Source organism: Lepidochelys olivacea (assembly GCF_965140295.1).
Source record: "Lepidochelys olivacea isolate rLepOli2 genome assembly, chromosome: 3".
Classification (NCBI taxonomy): Eukaryota; Metazoa; Chordata; order Testudines; family Cheloniidae; genus Lepidochelys; species Lepidochelys olivacea.
The window spans coordinates 32,128,401-32,153,393 of NC_140413.1; the positions used below are offsets into that span (position 1 = coordinate 32,128,401).

The following is a 24,993-nucleotide window of genomic DNA, read 5'->3' on the forward strand; positions in this document are numbered from 1 at the left end:
AGTATGAAGAGCCATAAGGTCAGAATCACCCACAGGACTATCATTAGAGTGAGGCTATGTCTACGTTACAGACCTTACAGTGGTACTGCTGCAGCTGCACCACTGTAAGGTCTCTCTTGTAGCTGCTCTATGCCAATGAGAACCTTCTCCTGCTGGCATAATTAACCCCTCCCACTTCCGCAATGAGCAGCAGTAGTTTTGTCGGTGGGAGAGCATCTCCCACCTGACGTGGCGCTGTCCACACAACACCTGATCAACAAAAGTATTACCGACAAAAGTGCTATTGTAGGCATAATTTGAGAGACTCTAGGAACACCTCAGGAAAGACACATCCATTTAGTAATAATTTTATTAAGCAGATAATGAATGTGACAGTCAGCGAATCCTAACAGAAGAAAGTGAGATAATAATGAACGTCCAGCATTAATACTTGCATTACACATTCCATTTTGGGAACCCCAGAGCCTGGGTGATCATCAGGTGATGGTCAGTTGAGCATCTCCTTATGTGTCTTCCCTCCCTGCGCACAGGCCGAGGGACACCTTTTTATGAGTTATACTAATACACGCTGAGGGTCATACCTCTGCATAAAGATTTCCACCTCTTTTCCTTGTTTGTACTTCTAGTTTAGTGTACCCATTAATTCACGGATGCCCTGTTTTTACATAGGCTAAGTCATCAATTCCTTTATGTTCGTTAACGTTTACATCAATTAATCACCATAGCAACTTGCAGTTAGCATATTGCTAACACCCTATTTTTACAAAAATCCCCCAAATGATACAGCTGGCTTTATTATGATTTGGACTGATACATTGCAGTACATTTTTCCTAAACATCAGCACTCAACACATCTATTTACTGCAACAGCATATTTTATGGTACAAGGTTTTTCATTGGTCATTGAATCATGTCGACCTATTCTCAGGCCTGAGCCCTTATTTGGCTAAGCTAAGTATCACATAGGAAGAACAAAGTTGGTAGGTGGCTCAGTTGTATGCAAGAATTAAGATGTTACCTGGCTGAACAGTAGTCCAGTATAAACTGCTGATACTTGTTTTGGTTCTTGACAAATTGAAACTTTAAATCACTTTGGGAAGCCTGCACTTGTTAATATCTGTACCCTATTAGACTTTACAATCTTTCTTGTGGTTAATGCAAATAGCCTTCCAAATGCTGCATGTGCATTTAAGGTTATAGAAAATGGTGCCGTTCCTTTGTATATAATATTGTAGTATTTTATCAAATACTATGTCACACACCAACTGTTGTGTGATAATGCAATCAATGTGTTGATGGGCCCTCAGAAGATTCAAAGTTTAATTTTCTTTTCTTTTCTTTTTTGATGAGATCACACACTCAGATGAGCACAACTGGTATGAGCTTCCCCTTCCCCACTTGATACTGTATTAACAATATTTGTAAGTGAGTAAAGCAGGTCTGTCATCCTGCTGTGTACAAGAATCTTCTTGGTGGAAAGGCCTCTTTTGGACAGCAAAGTTCCCTATGCTGCCTCATCAGTTTGCCTAAACTTTAGCAGGAAGAGAAAACAGTCGGCTACTATGGATCGGGGCCTTCAGTTGTCCATTGCAAATAAGGATTGGGAAAGATGGGACAATTGTACTCAAGGTTATGAACAGTAGCAGTTAGTAGGAGACTTGAGCCAGGAATAAAAACATAGTTTTCTTGGACTAAGTTTTAAAAAAGGGACAGTTTTTTTTTTATTGGAAGCAAAACAAACAAACAAAAAAGTCGTCTCTCCCTCCCCTCCCCCCCCAATCCATCCCCACTCTCAGCAGCCGGAGTCTGTGGAAAGTTTTGACACACTTCTGTCGCATGTGGTAGGGTTGGGCGTGCTACATTTTGAAATTAGAATGCTCTTGGCCCTGTCTGGCAGTGATTTTATAAGGTACATGGGGCTTGGATAATCCCAGAAAAGATACATTTTTGGCTGTTGTGACATTCTCTTCTTGCCTCCCCTGAAACCGTGGATTGCATGTCATTTGGAGCTTTTCAGACTCTGTATATTCAAATGGGTCTCTCAAAGGATATACCTAAAGGGGAGCTGTCTTGACAGGAAGTGGAGGTTGCTTCTTTCCTTTGTAACTCTTGCCTTTACTCCCCCTGTCATAAATATAAAGGGAAGGGTAAACACCTTTAAAATCCCTCCTGGCCAGAGGAAAAACCCTTTCACCTGTAAAGGGTTAAGAAGCTAGGATAACCTCGCTGGCACCTGACCAAAATGACCAATGAGGAGACAAGATACTTTCAAAAGCTGGGGGGAGGGAGAAACAAAGCCTCTCTCTTTGTCTGTGTGATGCTTTTGCCAGGGACAGAACAGGAATGGAACTTAGAACTTAGTAAGTAATCTAGCTAGATATGTGTTAGATTCTGATTTCTTTAAATGGCTGAGAAAATAAGCTGTGCTGAATGGGATGTAGATTCCTGTCTTTTTGTAACTTAAGGTTTTGCCTAGAAGGATTCTCTATGTTTTGAATCTGATTACCCTGTAAGGTATTTACCATCCTGATTTTTACAGAGGTGATTCTTTTTACTTCTATTAAAATTCTTCTTGTAAGAAACTGAATGTTTCTTTTATTGTTCTTAAGATCCAACGGTTTGGGTGTGTGTTCACCTATGCAAATTGGTGAGGATTTTTATCAAACCTTCCCCAGGAAAGGGGGTGTAAGGTTTGGGAGAATTTTGGGGGGAAAAATGCTTCCAAACGGTCTCTTTCCCAATTATATACCTGTTAGACTTTTGGTGGTGGCAGAGATAAAGTCCAAGGGCAAAAGATCAGATAGTTTGTACCTTGGGGAAGTTTTAACCTAAACTGGTAAAAGTAAGCTTAGGAGGTTTTCATGCAGGTCCCCACATCTGTACCCTAGAGTTCAGAGTAGGGAAGGAACCTTGACACCCCCCTCCCAAAAGTAGTACACGACATCTACATGATGCGTGACATCTATATGCAGCTCCCATTCCCTTCTTAAGCTGGTTAGTGTACTGTATGTGCCGACCACATGTTGGCCAGCAACTCTTTTGGGTCTCCCCATTGCTCTTCTCTGCCTTACACTTCTGCCGTGCCCACTGCTCCTTTCTTTTCTCCTAACTCCCTCCGGTAACTCTGATTAACTAAACCAAAGCCTGATAAGGAAAGAAGGGGTTATGCTTGATGCATAAGTGTAAGAGTTTAAACAAGTTCTTACCAACTTAGTATAAAGAAAGTTAAGTTTAGTTATCTTAATACTGTGTTAATAAGGTTTTCACAGGGAATTTCCTTGGGTTTAAATAAAAGTAACAACTGCCCAACATCCTCCTCCCTCCCCCTCTAACAAATTGCCTGTGTCTCTATGCTAAACCTCCCAATATGAACAATAGAGATGAGGCAATAATGTAGCCGGAGCTGCAGGGAAGTGTTCTGTCAGAGAGGGAAATAATTGCTGCAATCAGTTTTTAAGATAGGATCTGTGGAAGGCATCTTTTGGAAGTTTCCCATCCATGACAGATGCTTTTTGTTAATGTGCTTTCAGGATCTGGCAGCAACAGGATTGTTCACTTTGGGATTTGTGTGTGGTGGGCTACTTTGTTCATGGATCTCCCCCTGCTGGTATAGAGAGGGAGGGAGTGCAACCTTCATGGCACGGTCCATCATTGACTTTAAGGTCAGAAGGGACCACCATGATCATCTAGTCTGACCTCCTGCACATTGCAGGCCACCCATTTATTCTTCATTGCAGAAGTCCGTTTGCTGAGGCCCTTGGAGGGTTTAGAGCAGAGGAACAGTCATGTTTTGTGGCACTGCTACCTGCAATCTCACTGGATTTCTGTGTTCAAATCAAATTGGGGCTGAATGCTGGTCAGAGCTTAATTTCCCCTGTGCCCCCTCCCAAGGCTGCTATCCCTTCTCCTCAGAGGGATAATTTGCAGAGACTTCTAGGAGATGCTTCTTACTAAGTTGTCCTGCCGTGTCCTGTGCAGGATGGGGCCATCTGGCCTAATGTACTGTGTATTTTCTCCTTGCCTTTGGGGAGAAAATTTCTAGTGGACTCCATTGATGGATTAGCACGGGCATATCAAGCAGTGAATTTCAGAGGCAGAAGAGCTGACATCTTTTGGTGTTGTGCAGGGCTTCCTTCATACTCCCCAAGACAGTAAAATCAAATGTCTTTCTATCCTTTTATTTTCTACACCCATGATTTGTCGTCAGTAAAACTGTCCTTTTTAAACTTAATGCAAGAAGAGCATTTTTTTATTCCTGGCTCAAATCTCCTTTTTGCAGGGGGCCAGGAATATATTTTATCAACTCTCTATCTGCCTCTCCATTCAAGTAATGATAGAAATTCTAACAAACATTTTCTTCCAAGTGTTCATCAAGCATAGAAGTAAAGTGCATGTTGATGTGTTTTGTTTTTTTTTAAATCACTTCCCATCTCAGTTTCTCCCCTTTACGTCTTGTGTATTTACCCCAACATCTCTATTTTGGAAGACTATAGTTCTATTTTGAGAACTAGTGAAGATTTAAATTTCTAATGTTAATTTTGTTTTAATGAACCTTTATGTATAAAATGGCAAAAGAGTCACAAGTTCATCTCCCCCCCCCCTCAAGTCACCCTTGTAAAAAAAAAAAAAAAAACAGGTTAATATGTATTCAGTGAGTCTGTATTTCATGCCTAAATCTTTTTAAAGTTATGGTATAGTTAGGCTTGGCAGAATTTAATTTTTAATAATTTTTATGAATATCAGTGTTTAAGCATTTTTAATTTTTTTATTTACATTTTCAAAGTTGCAGGAAATTATGGGCGAAAGGGGGAATCGGACAATTATTTAATGACAGTAGCCATTGAGATTCAAAAAACCTTTATAAGTATTAAAACACACATGGTCATTATCATGTCAAAATATACAAAGTAAATATCCTTAAATCAAATTCTAATAAAAGTTCTCAAGCAGTGTTTTCCTCACTTTTCCTATCTGTAAACTTCTGTTACTATAGAGGGAAATATTTTTTTGTTGGTTTGTGTGTGTGCAGTGATATTAGAAGTTTACTGACATTTTACTTACTAATCCTTCCAAGCCTAAAATGGCTGGGAGCTGATTTATGCCATGTTATATTAGATGGTCCTACTTTGCCTATCTAATATACTGGGACTAATTTCTGTTGGTGAGAGAAACAAACTTTTGAGCTACACAGAGCTCTTTTTCAGGTCTGGGAAATGTACTCAGAATGATCTTGCATTTAGCTGTGACGAACAGATAGTTTAGCATAAGTAGTTAGCACATATTATAGGGGATCATTTGAGATGATGTGGCCCCTTAATACCCCTGTAGTCATAGGACAAAAAACAGGGTTAGTGGGTTACAGATTGTTGTAATAAGCCGTAAATCCAGATTCTTTATTAAGACTCATGATTTTTAGTGTCTAGCAGAATTGTGAATTTAAGCTCCCAGGCTTGTCTTTTGAAAGTGATGTGCAGGTTTTCTTTGAGGATGAGGATTAATAGGTCAGATATAGAGTGATCACTTTGTAAAAAGTGTTCACCCACAGGTGATACAGTGTTTTTAATCTTTTCTTGTGTGAGTTCATTCGAGAGCATAGTGATTGTTAGGTTTCACCCACAAAGTTGTTGGGGCATTTAATGCACTAGATGAGGTGCGCTACATGCTGTGAGAGACATGTAGGACACAGGGATCTTGAAAAGTATGCCATGTGGGATATTGATCATTGTAGTAGTGGAGATATGTCTGCAGGTTTTGCATCTGTTGTTCTGGCAGGGTCTGGTGCTGCTTTGAGTTGGTGTGTCCTGGTCTGTGGAGAGCTTGCTTCTGATGATGAGGTTGTAGGGTTGTTTTGAAGACCAGAAGTGGGGGTTCAGGAAAGATTTCTTTCAAGATAGGGTCCCCATCGAATATAGGTTGTAGTTGTTTGATACCCCGTATGGGTTCCAGTGTGGGGTAGTAGGTGACAACTAGGGGTGTGCTGTCGGAAGGGGTTTTATTTCTGTATATCTCATGTTCTTTTGGGGTATTTGGGTGCTGACTTAGCAATTATTACTACTTATTATCATTAGTTTACCTCCCTCCTCATTGCCTGCCCAAAATCCCCCCCCCCAAAAAAAACAAAAAACAAAAAAACCCCCACAACAGGTAGAAAAGTGTTTTGGCGAAGGGTTTAAGTGATATTAATCAGTTGCTTAAAGAATCCTAATATATAGGCTGCTAAGCAAGGATAAAATGGAAAAAAAAGCCATGAATGTTAATTAAAAATTACTAAGTACAGCATGTCTGCATTGCAGCTAGGAAACTGCTTTCCAGAGCCAGTAGACAGATGTGCTAGCCGTACTTGAGCTAGCACACTAAAAATAGCAGTGTGGCTGTGGTGGCATTGCCAATGGCTTAAGTTAGCCACCCAAGTACAAACTTGCCTGACCTCCTGGGTACACGTACTTGGGTGTCTAACCTGAGCCACTGTGGCCACAGACATTGCTATTTTTAGTGTGCATCTATTACTGTGCCAAAAAATAAAAAATTCTGCGCACAGTGTTCTAAAATTCTGCGTATTTTGTCAAAATAACACCATATAATCACATCAGTTTCAATTATTTTGGTAATTTATTTCAAAATACCTGTCAACGAGTTTGTCCGTGACAATATGGATAATGAAAAAGATTCAGGAAATGGTTTTTGACAAATAGATTCCTTACTAGGCATATTAATACAGAATTCTGAGTAATAATTCATTTAAACTACAATACAGAACCGTATTTTCCGCATCACTCAGAAACAGTGTAAAGGCTTGGGGGAGTCAGGGGTAATGAAGGAGCTGAGGGAGAGGGATGTAATTGCTGGGAAGGAGCCAGGGTGTGAACTTGAGGGTTGTTGGGTGTGGGTGGGAGAAGTATGGAACAGGTTTTTTTGGGGAGGGATTGTTAGGGAGCCTCTCCCATGCAGATCCTGTCTGACTTCTAGCCTCTCCTATTCAGTCAGGCTCATCTGCCCCCTCAGCCATCCCTCCTCCCCTCATCCCAATGTGTCCCTGCATCTTCACTCAAACATCCCATGTGTCCCTGTGCACCTACTCAGCCACTCCCTGCACCCCATGTGGCTCTGCACCCCCATTCAGTCAACCACCTCCCCTGTCTCCATTTGGCCCTGCACCCCTCCTCCATCCCCATGTGGCCCTGCACCTCCACTCCCATTCAGCCCCTGCCGCTGTCTGTCCTTCCCCAATAGCCCTTTTGAACCCCAGTCTGTGATCCCCCCCCCCCCCCGCAGCAGCCCTGTGTGCCCCACACTGTCTATCCCCCATACCCCCAGCTTCCTGACCTGGCCCCAGAGGCAGGGTGTTGCCTTCTTTTTCCTATCGGCAGCTGGGGCTGGCTCGGGAATGTCTGCTCTGTTCTAGTCCCACCGCGGCCCCTAGTGGGCAAAAGACATAACTGCAGCAACTTTCCAGCGGAAGTTATTTTCTGGGGGAGGGGAGTGTGGAAATCTGCTCAGCACATGAATTCTGCACTTGCGCAATAGTGTAGAATTCCCCCAGGAGTAATCTGTCTATCCTATGCTGGAAAGCATGGTCTCACTTACTTTGCAGACATACCTTCGAAGTCTTTCTTTGTTTCTTTGTATCATACTCTAGACTATCAAAATGAGTTTGGATTAGGCTTCTGTACTAGAAAGTTCATTTTTATCACAGTATTAAGGAATCCTAAAAAAAGTGTCTTTCAGTTGCTATAAGTTAATATCTATAAGGCCTAATAGTGAGTGAGTTGTTAAATACATAATTGTTTCCTGGCCATTTGACTATTCTGATCAAAATGTAAATAACAATTTTCAGTATATTGTTTCTCAGTGAAATTCCATAACTTGTTTATGTAGGTGACGGAACACATTTCTGTCTGAATTCAGTGGTTAAATTACGTTTTGCTTGGAAATGCATCTTGACCGTTTAAACCCAGACTCGTTTGTGTATTGAAGTTGTAAATGTTTTTCATTTGCAATTTGAGTTACTGAGCCCTTAACTGGCCAAACCAGTTTCCTTTCAGAAAAAGTGCTACCATAGGTCATGTTTTTCTTCTGTCTCATTATTGTTTTTAAAAAAGCATCAGCGTTCTTATTCCAATTCCACTTTTAAACCAGATCGATTTCCTAGGGTTTGGCTGTTTCTGTGCATAGGTAGCTGCATGGAGCCACAAATGATTGCTGAGAACCAATGATGCTGAGTCACTGAGAGATTGGCTTACTGATCAGAGTTATTACCTTCTGCTTGAATCTCATCTCCCCCAGTGAGTCTGAATATTGGCTTGTTCTCACTCTGAAAATCTTTAAACCTACTTTTACTCAAAATGACACATCATTTTAAATCCTTAGTTATAAATTTTTTCTTTCCTTGCAGTGATTTTGAATAAAGACTTAGGAAGCCTTATTTAAAAGGCTCATTGGATTTGATGCTCATTTATTGCACCAACCAGATTATTAGCGCCTAGATCATATTCTTCATTACTTGTTCCCAGCATAATTAAATAATTATTTGCCAAAAATTGAAAAAGTTAACTAGAAATATATAGTTAACAAACAGTATACAGCAAAAACAGACAGTTTTGGACTAAAATCAGCAAATACTGGAAAAGAAGCATTCAGAATGTGAATGAGAATGGCTAGTGGTCCTGATGACTGTCAACACATTTATTTTAAAATGATGGGGTTTATTATTAGTTGGACAAAAGAAGCTGCTGCCAGTCTTGGTAAAGTTGAGCAAGACTAATGGTGACTGCAGATCTTTAAAAAGCTATTATTTTTATTTATTTATTTTTATTTTATGATTAAAGTAGGGCTCCAAACCCAAACTGAAATCGAGGGGGGTTTCCCATCATGCTGGGCGCTGCACAGATACCTGGCAAGATGGTCTTTATCTGCAAAAAATTTAGTCTAAATAATTGGTTCAATCTCTTCCACATCTGGACCCCCACAATCTAGGAAAGGCAGGGTATTTGCAACCCACTGGCATCTGTTTGTGACCCTCCAGACTGAGAACCTACACCATATATTTCATCCTTGGGGAGAAGTTTTCAGAGCAAGCCAGTGATGATCAGTGAAGTGTTCTGCAAGGACAGAGACATGTACAGTAAGGAAAATCCTTGCTTCATCTCTGAGCTTGATCACATGACTTTAAAATTTGCCTATTTAAATCCAATGAATTCTATTTTGGAAGGACTGCTGACTTACACAGCGAGTGTAAATACCAATACAGTGATTGCAGACACCTTTCTTCAGGAGCCAGTTGTTGTAAAGCTTCAAATATCTTTTTTTCCTATAGCATGTTCTATCAATCAGACCTCATGTATGGCTCCTTCCAGCTCATGCTGGACAAATGTAAAACGTTGAGTGGAATAAGACACACTTGTGGTTTTATCCTATTCTGTGGAAAACTAGTGGTTCTCCTGATTTTTAAACATCTGTTCACAAATATCTGCAGCCATGTCATGAATTCATCAACTGACTACTTGATTAGAGAGGAAAATTGCATTGACTTAAATGACAGCAAGAGATCCCAATCTAACACTGATATTTGAGAGAAGAGTCAATGTTTCCTGAATTATAATGTGGCTTGGCAGTTTTTGTTATTTACAGTGTCACTAAATATGATGCCATTAGTGAAATGGTTTCATGGGTTTACATCATTGGAAGTTTTTGTTTGAAGAATTCAGTGGCTTTCTTAAGAAAGACTGCTTGCTCTACAAATGGCTTAGTGTCTCCTTCCTTTTAGTGGCCATGTGCATGCTACATAATTCTTCACCAGCTGCTTCAGAAAAGTTGTTTTGATATCAAGGCAGCTGATAAGTATTCTGAGGCATGTTTTGATGAAGTTTACCGAGAGGAAAGGCAGGCTGCAAGCAGGGGATCCACAAAAGAGAAATCAAGGGTGTGTGCCTGGCCAGCGGCACCCCGTATAAATGCCCAGCACCAGAGGGCACTAGAGCTGGCCCAACGGATACCACTGAGGGAGAAATCTCCAGCAACGGTGCACGTGACGTGCACACACCTAGTGTGGAATGGACATGAGCAACACCTCTCGAACAACAGTTAGGAAAGGTTAGTAACCTTTTTTTCTGCTGTTACTGCCAAGCTGTTAACCACAGTTTTGCTGCTGTGATATTGCAGGTCCCATGAAAAATGTAACCTCTACAGTCTGGGACACTTAATCTGTACCATCCAATTAACAACCATGTGTACCAGTAAATTTACTTTATTTTATTTTTCTCAATCGGGCAGATGCCCCTATGGTGATTCCTCCATTATGAAGTAGTATGGGAGATTGGATGGGTTTCCAGTATCTCCTGGCTACAGACACACTGGGTAGCTACTGTTGAGAGGATAATGAGCCTAAACTCTTAGGCTTGGTCTACACGACAGAGTTAGGTCGACGTAAGGCAACTTACGTCAACCTAGCTCCATCAGTGTCTACACTACAGTGTTGCTCCCACTGATATAAGTTGCCCACTATACCAATCTAATAACTTCACTTCTGCAAGAGGTGTAGTGCTTAGGTTGATGTAATTAGGGTGATGTGGTGTCTGTGTAGACACTGTGTTACTTACTTCGCCTGTCTGGAGTCTGGCCACCCTGCTCATGCTGTCAGCCCTGGGGCAGGAAGCGGAGGGGGTCCAGTTGTCAGTACCCCACACTTAAGTTGGAGGAAGTGCTCCTGGTAGGGGGACAAACCACCAACTGAGGTGCCGTAGTGTGGACGTGAACCACCGCAGTAATTACTGCAGTGGCTGTACGTCGACTTAACTTAGGTCAACTTAATTTTGTAGTGTAGACGAGGCCTTAGTTAAATGAAAAAATTAAATATAAAGTACTTAATTCTCCTACATCTTTGTTTTTAATAATTATAAGGCTTTCCTCCTTATTGGTCTTTTAACACATGGAACATTTAGTTTTTCCTTCTTGGACTGATAAGGATCTATAGTTTGTTGGAGGATATGTGGAGACTTTTAGCTGAACTCAGATTTCTTCCAGAAATTCTTTCCAGGTGGTGAGAGAATCTGCAAAGCAAAAGGTGCCTTTTTTTCTTGTTCTCCGAGGATTTAGACAGCAAAATGTAGAATTAGGTTTAAAAAAAAAAAACTGCATTCAAAAGTAAAACAATGTAAAATTTTAGAGCCTGCAAGTCCACTCAGTCCTACTTCTTATTCAGCCAATCGCTAAGACAAACAAGTTTGTTTACATTGGCAGGAGATAATGCTGTCCGCTTCCTGTTCACAGTGTCACCTGAAAATGAGAACAGGTGTTCGCATGGCATTGTTGTAGCCGGTGTCACAAGATAATTATGTGCTGGATGCTGTAAAGATTCATATGTCCCTTCATGCTTCAACCACCATTCCAGAGGACATGCATCCATACTGATGACGGGTTCTTGTCGATAACAATCCAAAGCAGACCGGCGCATGTTCATTTTCATCATCTGAGTCAGATTCCACCAGCAGATGGTTGATTTTCTTTTTTGGTGGTTTGGGTTGTGTAGTTTCAGCATCGGAGTGTTGCTCTTGTAAGACTTCTGAAAGCATGCTCCACACGTCGTCCCACTCAGATTTTGGAAGGCACTTCAGATTCTTACATCTTGGGTTGAGTGCTGTAGATTTCGTTAGAAATCTCACATTTGTACCTTCTTTGCATTTTGTGAAATATCCAGTGAAAATGTTCTTAAAATGAACATGTGCTGGGTCATCATCCGAGACTGCTATAACATGAAATATAAGGCAGAATGCGGGTAAAACAGAGCAGGGGACATACACTTCTCCCCCAAGGAGTTCAGTGCAAATGTAATTAACACAGTAATTTTTTTAATAAGCGTCATCAGAATGGAAGCATGTCCTCTGGAATGGTGGCTGAAGCATGAAGGGTCATACGATGTTTAGCATATCTGGCACATAAATACCTTGTAATGCCGGCTACAAAAGTGCCATGCAAATGCCTGTTCTCACTTTCTCTTGACATTGTAAATAACGAGGGCAGCTTTATCTCCTGTAAACAAACTTGTTTGTCTTAACGATTGGCTGAACAAGAAATAGGACTGAGTGGACTTGTAGGCTCTGAAGTTTTACAGTGTTTTGGTTTTGAGTAGAGTTATGTAACAAAAAAAAATCTACATTTGTAAATTGCACTTTCACGACAAAGATTGTACTATGGTACTTGTATGCGGTGAATTGAAAAATACTATTTTATAAATTTTTACAGTGCTAATATTTGTAATAAAAATAATATACACTTTGATTTCAATTACAATGCAGAATACAATATATATAAAAATGTAGAAAAACATCCAAAATATTTAATAAATTTCAATTGGTATTCTATTGTTTAACAGTACAATTAAAACTGCGATTAATGGTGATTGATTTTTTTATCATGATTAATTTATTTGAGTTAATCGTGTGAGTTAACTGTGACTAATCCACAGCCCTAGTATGTACACTGCCTTGCACAACAGAACCTTAATATCTGTTGGGACCTCTAAGTGCTACTGTAATTATAGACGAGATGTTCATGCTGCCTATAGTTAGGGTTGCTTGTTGCTTCCCACTATAAAACCCTGTTTTAGTTGCTTATAACCTTGCCAAACTTTAATCAGTTTAATCAAACTTTAACCATGCTGGATGTGAGCCTCAGGCAGATTTTTTTATTTCCAGAATGTTTCAGCTAAAATAGCTTGTGTGCGTATGCGTGTGAATCTGCAACTGTTTCATTGAGACAGTAGAGTTGGTACATGCTTTGAAGTGGGGACTCAAAATTTCCTGGGCCGTTGGGGGTGGAGTAAGAGCAGGAGGTCTCCATGGTGCCAATTTTTAAAAAAAAAAAAAAGAATCATCCACCCAAATTTGGCCAAGTTACTGGCATCCATTAAAAAATTTCTGTGCTCACATTCTCATTGAGCCTTATTAGTTTGGCAGATAAATCCTCCAAAGAAAGTCTTTCTTTACTGAGCATACTGCCTTCCCACACAGTTCATATATACCAAATGGGCTACACATGGGTCATTCCCGCAGAGCAATTGGAATTGTGCTTTGACATATAACGTGTTAATAAAAATGCTAAGTACTCTGAAAAAATCAGGCCCTAGGTGTCTCAAGTTGGGCACCCAAAATTAGTAGACACTTGGGCATCTGAAGTACAGAGTGATTAGACCAATCTGTAAAATTGGGATAGTAGCACCTAACTTTACAGTGGTGCTATGAAGGTGAATTCATTGTTTGTGCAGCACTCAGTCTGGTGAGAGCTCCATGGAAATGAGGGTTGAGTGATGTGTGTTTAAATAAGGCCTGAGGATACACAGAAAGAGAGGGAAGAAACAGTAAATCAACTAATTGTTCACTGAATGAGGCACAGTTTGGGGAGGAGGGAAGTATTTGGTTGTGTAGTTAAAGACAATATCATAATGTGTATGCCCAAGAAGGGTGAATTAAGGTTGCACAGGCAACCTTAATTCTGGCATTTCCTATCTTTTGAGTGCTGCATTTTGAAAACTTAAGGTTCTTTTTAACATAGACATGCTATAATTAACTACAAGTACCTTAAAAACACAGTCTCAGCCCAGGAGAGCTTGTAATCTAACCAATCCCTGCAACAAACCTGGTCACCAACACTGTCCGCATATCTATTCAGGGGACACCATCATAGGACCTAATCACATCAGCCACACCAGCAGGGGTTCGTTCACCTGCACATCTACCAATGTGATACATGCCATCCTGTGCCAGCAATGCCCCTCTGCCATGTACATTGGCCAAACAGGACATTCTCTATGCAAAAGAATAAATGGACACAAATCAGACATCTAGAATTATAGCATTCAAAAACCAGTCAGAGAATACTTCAGGTTCCCTGGACACTCAATAACAGACTTAAAAGTGGCAATTCTTCAACAAAAAAACTTCAAAAACAGACTCCAGCGAGAAACTACAGAACTGGAATTAATCGGCAACCTTCACACCATCAAATTAGGCCTGAATAAAGACTGGGAGTGGATGGGTCACCACAAAAACAAATTTCCCTCTGCTGATACTGACGCCTCCTTGTCAACTGTTTGAAATGGTCCACCTTGATTGCATTGACCTCATTAGCATTACAAAAGCGATTTCCCCTCCCTCAACTGTTGAGAATAGGCCACTTCCACCTTAATTGAATTGGCTCGTTAGCACTGACCCCCACTTGCTAAGGCAACTCCCATCTTTTCTTTTATACCTGCCTACTGAATTTTCCGCTCCATGCATGTGATGAAGTGCGTATTAGCTCACAAAAGCTTATGCCCAAATAAATTTGTTAGTCTCTAAGGTGCCACAAGGACTCCTTGTTGTTTCTACTGATACAGACTAAGACAGCTACCACTCTGAAACCTGTAATCTAAGTGTCAGATAAGATCATAGAATCATAGAATATCAGGGTTGGAAGGGATCTCAGGAGGTCATCTAGTCCAACCCCCTGCTCAAAAGCAGGACCCAACCCCAATTAAATCATCCCAGCCAGGGCTTTGTCAAGCCTGACCTTAAAAACTTCTAAGGAAGGAGATTCCACCACCTCCCTAGGCAACGCATTCCAGTGTTTCACCACCCTCCTAGTAAAAAAGTTTTTCCTAATATCCAAGCTAAACCTCCCCCACTGCAACTTGAGACCATTACTCCTTGTCCTGTCCTCTTCCACCACTGAGAATAGTCTAGAACCATCCTCTTTGGAACCACCTCTCAGGTAGTTGAAAGCAGCTATCAAATCCCCCCTCGTTCTTCTCTTCCGCAGACTAAACAATCCCAGTTCCCTCAGCCTCTTCTCATAAGTCATGTGTTCCAGACCCCTAATCATTTTTGTTGCCCTTCGCTGGACTCTTTCCAATTTATCCACATCCTTCTTGTAGTGTGGGATCCAAAACTGGACACACTACTCCAGATGAGGCCTCACCAATGTCGAATAGAGGGGGACGATCACGTCCCTCGATATGCTCTCTATGCCCCTACTTATACATCCCAAAATGCCATTGGCCTTCTTGGCAACAAGGGCACACTGCTGACTCATATCCAGCTTCTCGTCCACTGTCACCCCTAGGTCCTTTTCCGCAGAACTGCTGCCTAGCCATTCGGTCCCTAGTCTGTAGCTGTGCATTGGGTTCTTCCGTCCTAAGTGCAGGACCCTGCACTTATCCTTATTGAACCTCATCAGATTTCTTTTGGCCCAATCCTCCAATTTGTCTAGGTCCCTCTGTATCCTATCCCTGCCCTCCAGCATATCTACCACTCCTCCCAGTTTAGTATCATCCGCAAATTTGCTGAGAGTGCAATCCACACCATCCTCCAGATCATTTATGAAGATATTGAATAAAATTGGCCCCAGGACCGACCCCTGGGGCACTCCACTTGACACTGGCTGCCAACTAGACATGGAGCCATTGATCACTACCCGTTCAGCCCGACAATCTAGCCAACTTTCTACCCACCTTTATAGTGCAATCATCCAGTCCATACTTCCTTAACTTGCTGACAAGAATACTGTGGGAGACCGTGTCAAAAGCTTTGCTAAAGTCAAGATACAATACATCCACTGCTTTCCCTTCATCCACAGAACCAGTAATCTCATCATAGAAGGCGATTAGATTAGTCAGGCATGACCTTCCCTTGGTGAATCCATGCTGACTGTTCCTGATCACTTTCCTCTCATGTAAGTGCTTCAGGATTGATTCTTTGAGGACCTGCTCCATGATTTTTCCGGGACTGAAGTGAGGCTCACTGGCCTGTAGTTCCCAGGATCCTCCTTCTTCCTTTTTTTAAAGATTGGCACTACATTAGCCTTTTTCCAGTCATCCGGGACTTCCCCCGTTCGCCACGAGTTTTCAAAGATAATGGCCAATGGCTCTGCAATCACAGCCGCCAGTTCCTTTAGCACTCTCGGATGCAACTTGTCCGGCCCCATGGACTTGTGCACGTCCAGCTTTTCTAAATAGTCCCTAACCACCTCTTTCTCCACAGAGGGCTGGCCATCTATTCCCCAGGTTGTGATGCCCAGCGCAGCAGTCTGGGAACTGACCTTGTTCGTGAAGACAGAGGCAAAAAAAGCATTGAGTACATTAGCTTTTTCCACATCCTCTGTCACTAGGTTGCCTCCCTCATCCATTAAGGGGGCCCACACTTTCCTTGGCTTTCTTCTTGTTGCCAACATACCTGAAGAAACCCTTCTTGTTACTCTTAACATCTCTCTCTAGCTGCAGCTCCAGGTGCGATTTGGCCCTCCTAATTTCATTCCTACATGCCCGAGCAATATTTTTATACTCTTTCCTGGTCATATGTCCAACCTTCCACTTCTTGTAAGCTTCTTTTTTATGCTTAAGATCCGCTAGGATTTCACCGTTAAGCCAAGCTGGTCGCCTGCCATATTTACTATTCTTTCGACACATCGGGATGGTTTGTCCCTGTAACCTCAACAGGGATTCCTAGTGCAGTGAGGTATGTGTAATGAACAGTTGAAAGGAAACACAAGGTTGTGTACACATCATGATTCCATTTTTGGGTGCATGTATGTGAATGTTTGTGAACTTTAGGACATATATAGCTAAATATGCTTACTGTGAATTTGACTAATTTTGGGTAGTTTTTAAGGAATAAGTTGAACAATGTAACATTGGTAACAGGCCTACAACTCTGCGCTTGGAACTTAATTGGCACCCTGTGCAACATCATTGTCTTCATTTAGGGTTGTGCTGGTGTTGCTGATAACATAATCTAGGGCAGTGGGGGTTGCGCAGCTTTATATGAGGACTTAATTTAAAAAGACTGATCCTGGCAATTTACAATCCCATAACTCCTAACTACTTTCTCTGCTAACATAATAAAATAGAAAATGGCAGGGGAACACAATATCTGCAGGATAATGTTAAATGGTTTTATAAAGAACATATTATGGCAGTCAAGTTTTGTGTGACTTTGTTCAGTTAAAAATTAATTGAAGGAAAGCAATAGATGTAAATTCAAATTTTATAACATCTTAGCGATAATAAACTTTGCACTTACATAAGGTCTCAGCGTGTCTTACAAAAGTGGGCACTGACATTTGTAAAAATGGAGAATCTGTGATACAGATTAAATGAGGGTTACAGAGGAAGCTGGTGGTATTCAATTTCTACTTGAAAAACTAATCCAAATTAATTTAATAAATGCACTGTCATAGATTGAAAACTGGCTGAATGGCCATAAGTACAGGGTCCTTACAAACTTTGTATTTTGTTGTCAGAGGTGTTTAGTGTGGTATTCCAGGCGTCCACGTTAGGCCTGTTTTTATGAAACATTTTTAATCTCTTTTATCTGGATTGATCTTGAGTCAACTAGATTTAATTCAAGTATCTTTCTGTGCCAGACTGAAAAAACTGAGCAACACTCTGTCTAGGTCTGGAAAAACAGAGATGTGTAGAGCAAAGTGTCATCAAAAATACAGATGGTTTTGCAACCCACCCACTCTTATGTATTAATAATATTTGACATGTATATTATCATGGTGCCAAGTGGCTTCAACCAGGTTAGTGGCCCATTATGCTATGTACTGTACAAATATATAGTACATGACAGTCCCTTCCCCAAAGAGCTTAGAGTCTAAAAAGAGTGCAGGTGGAGGAAACAAAGACATGGTGATGAGGAAGGGGGTGGACAGAGAGAATAGGGTACAAAAATAATAGAATGTTTTAGCAAAAACTAGCTTTGACCATGAATTGTGTAAAATTGGTAGCAGTAATGACTACTCACTGCTTTGCTAGCTGTCGTCAGATGGCACTTTTGAAATGAGTTTTACTGGGGTACTTGAAAATGGATGTGGGGTTGGCTTCCCCTGTTTAATGGGAGAATGCATGGAGGCACTTATGGGTGAAATAGACAAGCTGGTGATTGAGGCTGGCACTGATGTTGGAGTGGAGGCTGCGTAGCTGTTGAAAAGTTAAAATGAAGTATTTTGAAGTAAGATAAGAGAATGGATAAATGTGGATCAGACTTTCTTTTGTTGGCTGATTGTTGAGAGGAGGGTGATGCACCTGAACCCTTCAGTACCACTCTTGAGAGAAACTTTGGGGCAAATGGACAGACTCTCAATGCTGTCTTCTGCAGCTTCCCAGAGAGGAAGAAATGAGTCAATCCAATGCCACCCTGTCATTTCCTGCCAGGAAATATCGACAAGACTTCCATGTTCAGTTGAGTCTCAGGTTTCTGGAAGACCTGAAAGTCTGCATGGATATTTGATCTGTGTATGTCACCAGGAGATTGTCTAGCAACAAGACCAGAGCAAATTGAAAGGTATTAAGGAAGTTGTGAGGACTCTGGGTACACAGTTGCTGTGTTGTGCTGTAACGTGTTCCATAATTTTCCCAAAAAAGGAAGACTACAGAATGTCAACAACAAGTGAAATGGCGTAACAATTTCTCATGTGTCTGATGTTGGTACCATGTTTTCTTGAAGGAAAGAACGATAGTCTCCACCATTAAGAGCAGTGTATCAATGTAAACTTCAACAATTTTTATGAAGAGGAGGGGCAAGTGTCCAAATTTCAGGTTGCAGATTGAAGCTACCCAAACACTTACAGAAATAGTGAATAACTTGTGTGGAAATGTAAATAGAGAAGAGACTACAGTTCTCCCCAGCCTGAAAGTGTTCAGCTGATATAAAAATAGATTTGGAATAATCTGGTCTGCAAAAGAGATGGAAAATTTTGTGATGGTTAGAAACATTCTATTCTGAGTAAAGAGAATTCAGTTTATCAGGCTATCCATAGCCCAAGACAGTTCTGCTGGCAAGACTCCGTGATTGTTATGTTAGAGGAAGAGAACCACTTCATCACAGCCTTGGCATAAGACTTTGAAAACTCTTCTTGCCACAATCAGTTTGACTCAGAATGTAACTTCTGTTTCCAGTGCTATAGCCGCCTTCCTAATCATTTCACCTACAGCAGAATGGCAGGTCACCTGTATTATAAGTCAAGATGCTGGTGAGGACAGCACAGTAAAAGGAAAGGGGTATTTAGGATGTCAAAGAACATAAGATAAACATAGTATCCCGCCTTGATTTTGATGTGAGGATCTGGCTACACAACAGTCTGCCTCTGTTCAGTTCCAAAACTTCCAATGAAGTGAGCTGTAGTTCACGAAAGCTTGCGGATACAGACTAACATGACTGCTACTCTGAGAACTTCCACTGGTTCTTCTAGATCTGAGGACAGACCATCAAAGTAGGTTCTCTGCCCTGATGGGAACAGAAGTCAGCTTTAGTCTCCGACTAAAGAAGGCCACATTCTAAAAATGATATCTCAATTCAAAAACAAAGTTGAGTTATCAGACATGGAAGAATGGCTTTGTGGTTAAGGCACTGGTCTGGGACTTATGTTATTTTCGTTCAGTTTCTGGATCTGTCACAGACTTCCTCTGTAATCTTCATGAATCAGCCTCTCTGTTCCTTTTAGTTTTCCATCTGTAAAATGGATATAGACTTTCCTACCTTAGGAATGTGGTGTGAAGATTAATTCTTTAAAATTGTGAGATGCTTCAGTTATGATGATTGTGTAGGATAACCGCTGTCTTTTCTCTGCAGGTCAACTTTGTAGTGTGCCAACTCTTTGCCTTGCTTGCGGCTATTTGGTTTCGAACGTACCTTCATTCAAGCAAAACTAGCTCATTTATAAGACATGTTGTTGCCACGCTTTTAGGCCTTTATCTTGCACTTTTTTGTTTTGGATGGTAAGTAACATTTTATCTTCTTTTTCAACTGTTTCATGTGTTTTGTTACATACATTTTGGTATTTAGTGCTACTGAAGTTTATTACAGTTAAGTTTGCTACTTTCTGTGTTCTCTTTTGGTTGCTGTACACAAATGTACAGAAAGAAACAAAGTAATATATGCTCCACCCAATGTAACTGAGATGGAAAGTACTCCAAATGCCACATTATTTAATTCTCTGAAGGTCTTTTCAAAGGATTGTGTCTTGCAGCTGTTTTCGGGAGGAGAGAAGGGAAGAGCTAAAATAAAAACTAATTTTGTGACTTGTACAACTTGTGACAAATTTGTGTAACATACTGCTCTGAGTAGGTGTTGCAGAAAGTGTGTGTGTGTGTGTATATATATATATATATATATTTTTATAGCTTCAATGGATAATATCTGTGTCTATTTTTTCTGTTTTTATTGATTTAAATTTTCACAATTGCAGGAAATTATTTAATGACAGACTTTGAGACTAAAAAATTAAAGCTCTAACTGTTAAAATGCAAACGGTCAATATCACAGGTCAAAGTATACAAAATAAGAATCCTGAAATCAAACTCTGATAAATTCTCAAGCTGTATTTTTCTTTCTTTGCTTGTCTATAAATTTTTATTATCATTTATGGACATACTTTGTGTGTGTGTGTGTGTGTGTGTGTGCAATGAAATCAACATTTACCAACACTTCTCAATAAAACTAGTATGTCCAAGCCGAGCTATAAGGCAATACTAAATTAATCACATGGCTAGATAGCACTTCTTAATCTCAAATTAGCTTGCTCAATTAGCTTGCATTGGTTTTTTGTTGAATACTGAATACAGATTTGAATACGAGGGAGAGGGGAGGTGAACAGAATTGTTGATTGTTGCTCTGGCACCAAGGAGGGCCTGGAAGGAAGGTAGACTCCGGCAGGTGTCATTTTAAGATTCAGTTGTGACTGCTGTTGGAATATCCCAATATATGATATTCTATATAGGATCTTCTGCCATATACTCTTCACCATTGTATATACTCAAGCTGTAACTGGCCAGAACAGCAGTAGGGGCAAAACAAGAAATGCATTTACTTTTATGTAGGTAAATTACACTACAGACTGAATAATGTAGTTTTTTCAGTGCAGTGTGGCTCAGTACTTATCAGGCTAGTTCAGGATGAAATAAGAGGGAGTTGTCTTAATTGGTGTGTGGCACAACAGCTAGTCCAACTTTCTCTTGAGGCACCGGTATATATTGGCCAAGGCATTTTCTTAATTGACTAAAATATTCTGGCAATGCTTTAAAAACATTAAGAAGATAGGATGAGCTAATGCCACCCCCCCTTCCCTTTGCATAGTTCTTGGATTCTGAACTACAATTGTGACCCCCTATATTCAGTTTAGCCACACAGATACCCGAACATCTGCTTGCTGCAGACATTGCTTATAGATTCAGGAAATCAGAAAGTTAGGCGTATTCTTAATTAATGTTATCTTTCAGTTTTACGTGTATAAGTTTGCAGTTTATTATTTATACACATGCACATAATCATGGAAGTCTGGAAGGGACCTCGAGAGGTGATCTAGTCCAGTCCCCTTCACTTAAGCAGGGCTAAGTATTATCTAGACCATCGCTGAAAGGCATTTGTCTAACCTGTTCTTAAAAATCTCCAGTGATGGAGATTCCACAACTGCCCTTGTTACTCGTAGGGTTCTTTCAACCCAAAGCTCTTGGTAGCTTTATTCTGTGCCAGGTGGTGTCAGGAAATAAATCAATGGAGACATGGCTGTCTGACCGATGGATGACTGGCACAAACAGGACGATACAAGAGTGCTCTCACTTAAAGCTATACTTAACTTAGTGTCAGGCACTTACACATGTCCGCAACAGGTTAGTAAAACTCCCCCAACCCTCAATTACTGAAGTTGGGTGTGGCTCTCCAGTGGCACAGCGGCAGCCTTCCAATGGCCAATCTTGTGTCTGCTGGTGAGACCCTCAAGATGTGTCCAGAAGAAGAGTCCCTGAAGAATCCAACTACCCCAAACTTTCTTCCCTTATTTATTCATTAGTATTACAATAACACATCACTCAAATAAAACTTGTTAAGCAAGCAATTTCAAAGGTTAAGCAAGAGAATTCCCTCTGATTACTAATTAGCCAGATGTGTTTTTGCAGAGTTTGCATGCCTTGAGGGCTTGACGGACACATCCCTGAGGGCACATATAGATAAGCTTCTTGCTTTTTCTTAAACGCATACCTCAGCAGTTTCAACAGAGATGTTATCAGAAAGGACTCTGGGTCACGCTGTCCTTTTTGTGGTAGTTCAAAACCCCTCCCCTCCTGACTCGGTCATGCTAAGGCTGCAGCATAGGCTCACTTATGGCCTGCTGGCTTGGTTAACGTTGGCAATAAGCAGTAGTGGTCTGTGCACTTTACCGGTCTGCCAAGATCTCCTATGCAATACCCTATGCAATCTATTCCAGTGCTTAACCACTCTGACAGTTAGGAGGGCTTTCCTAATGTACAATCTAAACTGTCCTTGCTGAATTGAAGGCCATTGCTTCTTGTCCTATGCTCAGAGGTTAACTAAAACAATTTTTCTCCCTCCTCCTTGTAATAACCTTTTACGTACTTGAAAATTATTATCATGTCCCCTCTCAGTCTTCCCTTTTTCCAGACTAAACAAACCCACTTTTTTCAGTCTTCCCTCATAGGTCATATTTTCTACACTATTAATAATTTTTGTTGCTCTTCTCTGGACTTTCTCCAATTTATCCACAAATGAAATGTGGCACCCAAAATAATTCTCCAGTTGAGGCCTAATCAGTGAAGAATAGAGCAGAAGAATTACTTCTTGTGTCTTGCTTACAATACTCCTGCTAATACATCCCAGAATGATGATTGCTTTTTTTGCAACAGTGTTATAATGTTGACTCATATTTAGCTTTTGATCCACTATGTCTCCCAGATCCCTTTCCTCAGTACTCCTTCCAAGGCAGTCATTTTCTGTTTTGTATGTGTGCAACCGATTGTTCCTTCCTAAATGGAGTACTCTTCCAGCTTGGCTGTGAACCACTGATAACTACTGTCTGGGAAAGGTTTTCCAACCAGGTATGCACCCACCTTATAGTAGCTCCATCTAGGTTGTATTTCCCTAGATTGGTTATGAGAACTGTTTTTCCTCTAAGACTTGCTTACCTAACAATTCCATGAGTTTATCTGCTTTCTGCCAATCTGCCTTCTTGAAATCCATTATTTTTATTGGGCTGTTTTTCCCTCCTACCATTCCTTAGAATTGTGAACTCTACCATTTCATGATCACTTTCACCTAAGCTGCCTTCCGTTTTCAAGTTCTCAACCAGTTCCTCCCTATTTGCCAAAATAAAATCTAAAACAGCCACTCCTCTAGTAGCTTTCTCCACCTTCTGAAATAAAAAAAAAGTCTCCCGTACAGTCCAAGAACTTGTTGGATAATCTGTGTCCTGCTCTGTTGTTTTCCGAACAGATGTTTGGGTAGTTGAAGTCCTCCACCAAGTCCTGTGCTTTGGAAGATTTTGTTAGTTGTTCAAAAAAAAGCCTTCTCCACCTCTTCTTCCTGATTAGGTGGAGTGTAGTAGACGCCTACCATGACATCACCCTTGTGTTTTTTTTTTTTAATACCCCTTTCATCCTTACCCAGAGACTTTCAAGAAGTCTGTCTCCTTTTTCAATCTCAACCAAAGGCCAAGTGTATACATTTTTAATATATAAGGCAACACTGTCTCCCTTTTTACACTGCCTGTACTTCCTTAGCAAGCTGTACCCTTCTCTACCAATACTCCAGTAATGTGGAATATGCTGTACACTTAAGGTTGCCAACCCTCCAGGATTGTCCCAGAGTCTCCAGGAAGATTATGTTATGAAATCTCCAGGAATTTGTCCAACCAAAGTTGGCAACCCGTTACTTACTCTCCTTTTATCAAATACGGCAAACATATAGTGCAGTGATATGGTCTTTTTATAACAAAAAGATAATTCACACCTCTCCTTCAAGGAAAAGTAACAAGATTATTTCAAAATAAATGAAAATGTATTGTTCCTTCTAAATTTGGATTTCTAAAATTTACTGTTAGACAGAAAACTACACAATAAGTACAGAACTGAAGATTTGTGGAAACCCTTCACTGGCAATTTCATCCAGACTGATGAATTAGGGTGTCATTGGTTTTGACTTTGCTTTACTGAATGTGGTCCTAAGTAATTATCTCTTGATTTAGAAAATAAAAGTTTTATAAAGGAAGCCAAAAGAAAAAAAAAAGCCTAATAAAATAGAAAAAGACAATATCTCCTCTGTAATTCAGAGATTTTTAAATAATTTGCAATCTGAAATGCTGGATATGAGGTTTGTCTTATACATATCCTGATAGTTTCCAGTAGTTAAATATGAATAAAATAACTTCATCTTTTTCCAAGGCAATAAGTAAGCATATTAGATTACAAATTTCTGCTGCCTCACATCTCAGTCAAAAACATTAGTCCTCTCTTAGTTAGGAGAAAAAAGCAACTTTTTCTTCTGTCTTTGATCTTTTCTGTCAATCCACATAGTTTGGTATCATTCCTGTCTGCAAATGGAGACAGTACAGAAAATCTCTTTGCTTATGTCATCACCCTATATACAGATTAGAGAGAACCTTGCATATTATCTTATACAGTGTTTTTACAGTAAAATTCAAAGACTCTCTCAAAACACCAAATTACATTTTAAAATGAATACAATTCCAATACACTCAAATTTCACTTTAATAAAATCTACCAACCTCCTCTCCAGCTACTCAGTTGTCTGATTAGATGGCAGTGTGTGTAGTAAATCCAGCTCCAGAGGGAGTACTCTTCTTTTTTCTGTCCTGAATCCCCAATTTCACTCTCAGAGACTCCAAATGCAGGGAATAGTTTGGAATCTACCATCCTCCACGAATGTACTTAACTAATAATATAACCTGCTTGCCTCAAGTGAACTCCACAGAATATTAAATCACCTTTATCACACTGGCATGGTGATTTGGGGCACAAAGAAAGGTCATAGTGTCCTCTTTGAAAGTAAATATTGAAGCACCCTTAGAATGTACCTAGCACATAGCTAAATGGGTTAATTTAAAATATTTAGGTTTATTGTTTTCTATTCATTTGAATGCTCTTGTAATTGAATTGCATATGACTCAAAGATCAATCACGTTGCTAGTATTACCTTTCTGTTCTTGTATAAAAGA

The 24,993-nt window shown here is 40.3% G+C and overlaps 1 protein-coding gene across 2 annotated transcripts in view; it reads left to right on the top strand.

Moving 5' to 3' along the window:
- The window catches only part of MBOAT2 (membrane bound glycerophospholipid O-acyltransferase 2), a 216,846-nt gene that overhangs the window by 11,830 nt on the left and 180,023 nt on the right, over window positions 1-24,993 (top strand). For both annotated transcript variants that reach the window (XM_084622614.1, XM_084622613.1), the window contains exon 2: window positions 19,602-19,747. In XM_084622614.1, the coding sequence (XP_084478740.1) occupies window positions 19,602-19,747 (146 nt within the window). The remainder of the gene's footprint in view (window positions 1-19,601; window positions 19,748-24,993) is intronic.